At 37.9% G+C, this 7018-nt stretch overlaps 1 protein-coding gene across 4 annotated transcripts; it reads left to right on the forward strand.

The window, feature by feature from the left end:
* The first annotated feature begins 259 nt into the window (after window positions 1-259).
* On the forward strand, window positions 260-4937 carry LOC131013231 (protein SYM1-like). Of its 4 annotated transcripts, XR_009097596.1 has the most exons (8): window positions 262-925; window positions 1867-2007; window positions 2092-2205; window positions 2308-2481; window positions 2952-3067; window positions 3497-3584; window positions 3669-3764; window positions 4189-4937. XR_009097596.1 is itself a non-coding variant. In XM_057941308.1 (7 exons), the coding sequence occupies exons 1-7, from the start codon at window positions 506-508 to the stop codon at window positions 3672-3674; spliced, it is 1059 nt and encodes a 352-aa protein (XP_057797291.1). In that variant the 5' UTR covers window positions 260-505; the 3' UTR covers window positions 3675-3959. The 4 variants fall into 4 exon arrangements, 2 of the variants coding, with proteins under 2 accessions (XP_057797291.1, XP_057797290.1); XM_057941308.1 differs by lacking the exon at window positions 4189-4937 and having other exon boundaries at window positions 260-925; window positions 3669-3959; XR_009097597.1 differs by lacking the exon at window positions 4189-4937 and having other exon boundaries at window positions 297-925; window positions 2952-3324; window positions 3669-3959.
* Window positions 4938-7018: the final 2081 nt, after the last annotated feature.

A 7018-nucleotide genomic window follows, 5' to 3' on the forward strand; every position in this document is an offset into this window, starting at 1 on the left:
GTCGTCCCATGAATATTGACACGTTTCCTTTTTGGGTAATAATTATTACCTTCTCTCTCCTACTTTATCACTTTTATTACCTTCTCTCTCCTACTTTATCAATTTTATACTTTATTAATTACACACTTAAAACACTAATCTACAACTCCTTAATTCCCGTGCCGAATCCAAACGTGTCAAGACTCGCGGTACGGAGGGAGTAATAATTTAATAAGTAAATATAACTTTTAAGCATTAACTACTTCACTACTGGTACATAAGAAGAGTGTAGATTCTTCTTCTTCTTCTTTTGGCTATAGAAAAGTGTAGAATTAAATACCTAGAATTTAAAAACATAAATGAGACACAAAGACACTCGAAACCGGAATCACTCGATCCTGACCCCACTAACCAATCTTGAGGAGCTGTCATCTTAAACTACCACTCCGGTTGACTCAAATCAGATTCATCCACAACATTCGAATCGAATCTCCCTCTCTCCCATCGCCGGCGCAAGGCCACCACAATGGCCGCCGCCATCACTCAACCACTCCTTTCTCTCTCCAAACCCAAGCCCTCCTCTCTCTTCAAACCCCTTCCCGCCACCGCCAAGATCCTCCCCAGACCCAACCTCAAAAAGCAATCTTTGCAGCTGGTGAGATCAGTGGCCAACGATTTCGACCTCATACCCGTAAAGATCGACGACCAACCGGACGGCGTCGTTTTCGCGGAGAGGGAAGCCGATCCCGCGGAGGTCGGGGGTTTCGGGACCGAGAGGCTGTCATTCGAGGGCGCGGCAGGGTTCTTATCCGCTGCTTCCGGCGATGGGAGTAGCGAGGAGGAAATGGAGAGGCTGAGTGATCGAGCGATTAATGCTACTATTGTGTTGGCAGCTGGTTCTTTCGCTATAACCAAGTTGCTCACTATTGATCATGATTATTGGCATGTGAGTTTCCATTCAATCAATTTTATTTTTACTTATCCCCTTCTTTTTCGTTTTGTGGTTGTGACTAGAGCAAGATTCGTGTTTTTCGGAGTTGAATTGTGCAGTTTGCTGCATATTTATATGTGGGTGCTCATGAAAATATCATCTTTATGGGCAAATACTTGTGTGGATACAGATGTATTGAGCATCCCTTCTATTTAAATCCAATTATGTTCATTATTCCCCAATTAGAGTTTCTTAATCCATAATTAGGGTTCAATTGGTGTTTATTAATCACAATTAGAATTTAATTAGGATAAATACACGGATGTGTGCCTCATCCTTTTTTAATAAAATCGTAATTTAATTAATTAATGTGTGCCTCATCTTTATGTGGGAATGAATGTAGTTCTTCGTTTGTATTCTTATGATATGTGTGGTTATGTTTTTAAAATTATGAACCTAGTTATATTTTATTTTCGGCATAATGTTTTCTGCATTTTCATGGCTTTGTAATGAAGTTAATATGGCCATAATTGTTTTGGCAAAATTTGGACCTCTGATTTACTCACGATGCAGCTTTAATGGTCTTTGGCTATTTTCTTAATATCATAGTTGAAAAAGCTTCAACTATTATTCACAATATGCCATGATTTCATGACTTCCTGAATCCAAACAAGTATGAGTAACCTTCTCCTATCATTTTGCTGGTATTTTCTTCTTGTCTTTTTACAATGAATTTGGACAATCATCTTGAAGATCAGTTAGTTGTAACTCATCTTTAATGTATGTGTTTGCATTGCAACCACTCTGGTTTATTGTCTTTCTCTATAATCGACATAGTCTTCCTTCTAGCTCATTTTCTTTATCATCAACGTTCTTATGTTAAAGCTAATATTTCAATATGTGCCTTTGCATTAGATTTAAATATAGTATGTAACTGATTTGGTCTGTTGACTCAGGGATGGACCCTTTTTGAGATAGTAAGATACTTGCCCCAGCACAACTGGAGTGCTTACGAGGAGGCCCTTAAAACGAATCCCGTATTGGCTAAAATGGTAATAAGTGGAGTGGTTTATTCCGTAGGGGATTGGATTGCACAGGTAAGCTAATTTATTTATGTAAAATGTATGTATTATTGAAGTTGCTCTATATGACAGTCATTGATTAGTTTGCTTGGTATTTAGTGTTATGAAGGGAAGCCCTTGTTTGAGTTTGACCGTGCGCGCATGTTCCGGTCTGGTCTGCTGGGCTTTACGCTTCACGGATCCCTTTCTCACTATTACTACCAATTTTGTGAGGTAATTAATCTCTTGGTTCCAGATCTTCTCCTTTCGTTGTTCTTGTTAATTATTTATTTGTGATCAACATACTTAATGTCTGAAGAATTTGTCCTCGCTCAGGCTTTATTTCCTTTTCATGATTGGTGGGTGGTTCCTGTGAAAGTTATCTTTGATCAGACAGCATGGTCTGCAGTTTGGAACAGCATCTACTATGTGCTCTTAGGCTTCTTACGGTTTGAGTCCCCTGTCACCGTCTTTAGTGAGTTGAGAGCTACATTCTGGCCCATGTTGACTGTAAGAACTTTTTCTTCTTCAAACTTGTTTCGTAACTTTCATTACTGTCGTCGTAGAGTTTGCATATCCGGTTTCATATCCTCGTTGATGAAGATCTCTCATGGTGGTCAATGAGATCAATGAATGAATGTGTGATACAGCCTCGTTGGGCTTTGATGAAGCTGTGTGGCTCAATCTCTTTTATTTTGTTATTAAAGATCGGGTTGAAACTTACCTGCTTAAGTTTCTGATATTTCATTTTTCTTCATTCAGTTTAGGATTTTCTGAAAAAGATCATACTTAAAAAAATTACAGGATATATCATCATTTCATCATCAATCATCATCATCATCATTATTATTATTAGGGTTCATCATAGTTTGTGTCCCCAACTTTTATTGTTTTATCAGCCTAAGATCAATCTCATTTTCTCTTTGCTGCAATATGCGTTTGCTCTCTGCATTTTAACACAAGTAATCTTTTATTTTCAGGCGGGGTGGAAGCTTTGGCCTTTTGCTCATCTCATTACCTACGGTGTGATCCCAGTCGAACAAAGGCTTCTTTGGGTTGATTGCGTGGAGCTCATCTGGGTCACCATATTGTCAACGTAAGGATTAACAACTACTGCAAACTTATAGTTGTTTCTAGACGAGCATGTAAGCATGCATAAACAAATAACGTGTAGAAAGCTTATCTACAAAATGACCATATTCCATAATATTCATTCTGTGCAGTCGTGATGTGGAGAGATATTTAAAATCTCTATTTAACACATCATCCCGAGTAAACTGATAGATGGCTCCAGCATAGTCATTAATCTAGCTGATTAGATCTACAAGCAAAGCTGCTTCTATTGGTGACAATGTGAGTGACCTACCGACATATATAGTGACAATCATTTCTCGATCTGGATGTATCTAGAATGTATTTCTCACTCGGCTAAAGCTCATTATTACTTCTTAATTATTCCATGTGGAATGTGTGGGATAACTATTTATCTATGCCGATAACTCTGAATTTCATTTGTATCCATCAGATACTCGAACGAGAAATCAGAAGCAAGGATATCTGAAGCACCGGTTGAAGTTAATGCCAGTTTGCCATTGTCAAATGGTCCATCTGAGGTACGTGTACCACGGTTAATATATGGATAAACTATTTCTTCGGTTCGACTGTGTTTGTGACCTGATACTATACCTTGAATAAAGGAGTAAGCAGAAGACGCGACTTTGAATGATGAGAGAGAGAGAAGAGAATGATCCTAATACATGGACGCAGTGAGAGAAGACACCTTCTATACCAAGGTACGAAGGCCCTTGATATAGAAAATTGTATGTAACTCGACTCGACTCGACTCATAACCATAAAAATGCAACCTTTGCGAGGAGGGTCATCTGTAATTTAGGCAATGATCGTCAATCATTATGTACATTTATAATTATGTGTTTGTGATTTCGGTACATAATAATTTAAGAGCAAATAGCGCCAAAATCCCTATAGTTTCCCCGAATTTGCATTTTTCCATTGACCTTTAAATTTCTTGTTAAAATCCTTGAACTTAATTCCGATTCTCGTTTTTCCCTTAATGACGTTTTCCGGCAACTAATTGCACTGACGTGTCACCTATGTGGAAAGCTTGTGCTGAGTCATTAAATTATGACCAAAACGTCGTCGTTTTATACACGATTGAACAGTCCCTTCTTACTCATTCTCTGTCATCGCCGTCAGAATCGCAAGCAAAATTCTCGAAGAGTAAGCAGCGGGGAAACCACTGCCCCATCATTCAATTTCACCACGAATTGCCCAAATCTCTGACGGAAGAAACCGAATAAAATCCCGCGCGACAACTTCCGGCGCACTCGGTGGTTAGTGTTGAAAGGGCAGGGGACGAAGGTAGCAGCGGCGGTGGAGGTTTCTGCATGGATTGGTGTTGGGAGGGATCAGAGGGCGGTGGCAGAGGGGTGAAGAAGAGATTTGAGGTCAGAGAGAGCAATGGTAACAGATGGCGGTGGCGGAGGCGAAGTTCCGGCGGGATGATGAAGACGAAGACATGGATTGGGTGTATTTTTCTCAAGAACCCTAATTTGATTTTGCCCTCAATTTTTCGATTGGATTGCATTTAATTCTCTAAATAGACATAAAACTACGCCGTTTAGGGTTTAGCTTAAACTATGTCGTTTACTTCGCCGAAAACTTAATCCTATGTGGCTTTCCGACAGCCATGTCAGCATTAGCTATATTGCCAGTCAATTTTATGGGAAAAATGAGAAAATCTTAACAAGAATTTTAAAAATCACGGGAAAAATGCGAATTCGGAGAAATTATTGGAATTTTGGGGCTATTTGCCCATAATTTAACTAGTTTTTCTCCATGCCTCTCCTATGCTTGATGAACTTCTAGTAGTGCAGTTTGTTGTCAATTTTTCTAGTGAAAATGGCTACAAAAAGGTCCATGAATTCTCGAGTTGATTATTTGTATTTACCAAGTTCCTTTGTTTTTCCTTTTTTTTTTCTTTTCTTTCTTCCTATTTATGACTTTTGCAATAAAATATTCAGTGTATATAAATGTTGCCTTCACAAGAAGATTTATAACCAACAGGAACTAATCAGTATTTGCAATATTTATTTTGTACTCTCTTCGTTGACAAAACATCTTCTAAAAGGAGTGGACACGAATTTTAAGAAAAAATAAGTTGTGATTTTTTTTTTTTTACACTTTGGGGAGGGGAGGAGCGGTGGGGTTTAAACCCTGGACCTCACTATTCGTAGATAGGAGTTCGCATTGTTTGATGTTCCAATTGAGACAATAAGTTGTGAATTTGGTGAGTGGAGAATGAGTCATACAAATTTAAAAACAAATGATGATAGTTAAGGGGTTATTTTTACCAAAAATATGTCACAATTTTTTTTTTCGTCCGTCCACAAAAAATATGCCACATCTATTTTTAGTAGTAGGGTCCACACCATTCCACTCACATTTAAAGTGGACCCTTACTCCACTACCAACTTCACTAATATTTTATTAAAATCCGTGCCGAAAGTAAAATGACATATTTTTGGTGGACGGAGGGAGTAGATCTTTTTAGTGGCAATGTGTATAAATATGTGAGAATTATAAGGATAATCGTAAGTGAAATTATTTCAAATTTGTGGACGGAAGAAGTAATATTGATAATTTTTTGCCTTTATATGCGCAAAATTTCTGTGTGTATTTTGTTGTTATTATGTGCCATCTTTGAGCAAAAAATCGAGGGTCTTTTAATTTATTTATTTTTCTCAAAAAATTCCTATCGAAATTTAGTTTCATGTCTATTTATTTCATCAGTAGTGTATGTATAAGTCCTGCTTATTAATATAATAAAATTTCTTGAAACTTAAGATATATAGCTGTATATGGTATTTGCAGGTACAAATTATGCTAATTAGTAAAATGAAATTTCGCGTAACAAAAGATTCAAAACTGTAAATTAAAATGAGACATCAAACTCGGTAACATTAAAGAATGGACTTTTAAAATATCTAAATTGATATATTAAAAATAAAACATATTTACTCATATAAAAACATAAAGGAACTTAGGGTTTTAAAAGAGGAGACCGCGGAGGTGGTGGCATTCCAGTGCGACGGCGGTGGAGGGTTTTCAGATCGAAGATCTGGCGACTAATTTTAGCGCGACGGAGGTGGGATTTTAGGGAGAATAAACCGACAACGACGCGTGGGGCCGCAGACGGCGGGAACCCGTTAGGGCTCTCAAGAGCTGATTGAGAAAATAGGGGTTTTTTCTTCCGCCAGTGGCCGGCGGCGTACGCGGCGACGACGTGCGATACACCACTCAATGATTGGAACAGATTCATGGTGGCTTGTATCAAGTGAGATATTGGAGATCCTTAGGATTTTTTGTTGTTTTTCCGGTAAGATGAAGGGGGATTCGACCTTGGGGTATGGAAATCTGGTTTGGGGGATTTTGATTCAACATGGAGATGATTGTCGCCGAGAAACTTTGGCAAAGAACGTTCAAAAACCTTACTACCGGAAACTGAAAGTATATAAGAGAATTTTTTTTGATGAACAGTAATCGAAAAACACTCACACCTTAGCTCAAGTTTCATAAAAAAACTCAGATTTATGTGGTTCGATCGTAAGATGAGGTTGTCGGGATTTTTCACTATGTTTGAGGAGTGACTACATTTTACATGGTGAGAAAATGAATCTAAAAGTCCCTCCATTCAATAATGGAAGTCCTACTTATAAGCATCAAAGTAAACCTAGCACTTGAGCCCATTTGACTCCTAAAGCCCATTAATTTATATAATTGGGTCTAAGTCCTTATAACAATAGTCATTGTCTTAGAATTGAGTCGTTGAGGCTAATGCAGAGCTGAACTCTCGTTTGATAAAGTCAGCACTGTCAACGCTGCATCAAATATTCAAAATAACAATAATAATAATAACAGGTATAAATAATTCGACCCTTATATTGCACAGCGCTGATGCATACTTTACTCCTCATTACATTGGTTCATCATGTCACTAAAAAAAGCCATAGTTTTTGGTCTACAA

Source organism: Salvia miltiorrhiza, chromosome 2, assembly GCF_028751815.1.
Source record: "Salvia miltiorrhiza cultivar Shanhuang (shh) chromosome 2, IMPLAD_Smil_shh, whole genome shotgun sequence".
NCBI classification, from domain to species: Eukaryota; Viridiplantae; Streptophyta; class Magnoliopsida; order Lamiales; family Lamiaceae; genus Salvia; species Salvia miltiorrhiza.

What these genes read in the sequence shown, in the direction of transcription:
- LOC131013231 (XM_057941307.1), top strand. Translation starts at nt 506, where the DNA reads ATGGCCGCCGCCATCACTCAACCACTCCTTTCTCTCTCCAAACCCAAG. An exon ending in TAGGGGATTGGATTGCACAG is followed by an intron (nt 2,008 to 2,091) that starts GTAAGCTAATTT and finishes CTTGGTATTTAG; the next exon opens with TGTTATGAAGGGAAGCCCTT. An exon ending in ATTACTACCAATTTTGTGAG is followed by an intron (nt 2,206 to 2,307) that starts GTAATTAATCTC and finishes GTCCTCGCTCAG; the next exon opens with GCTTTATTTCCTTTTCATGA.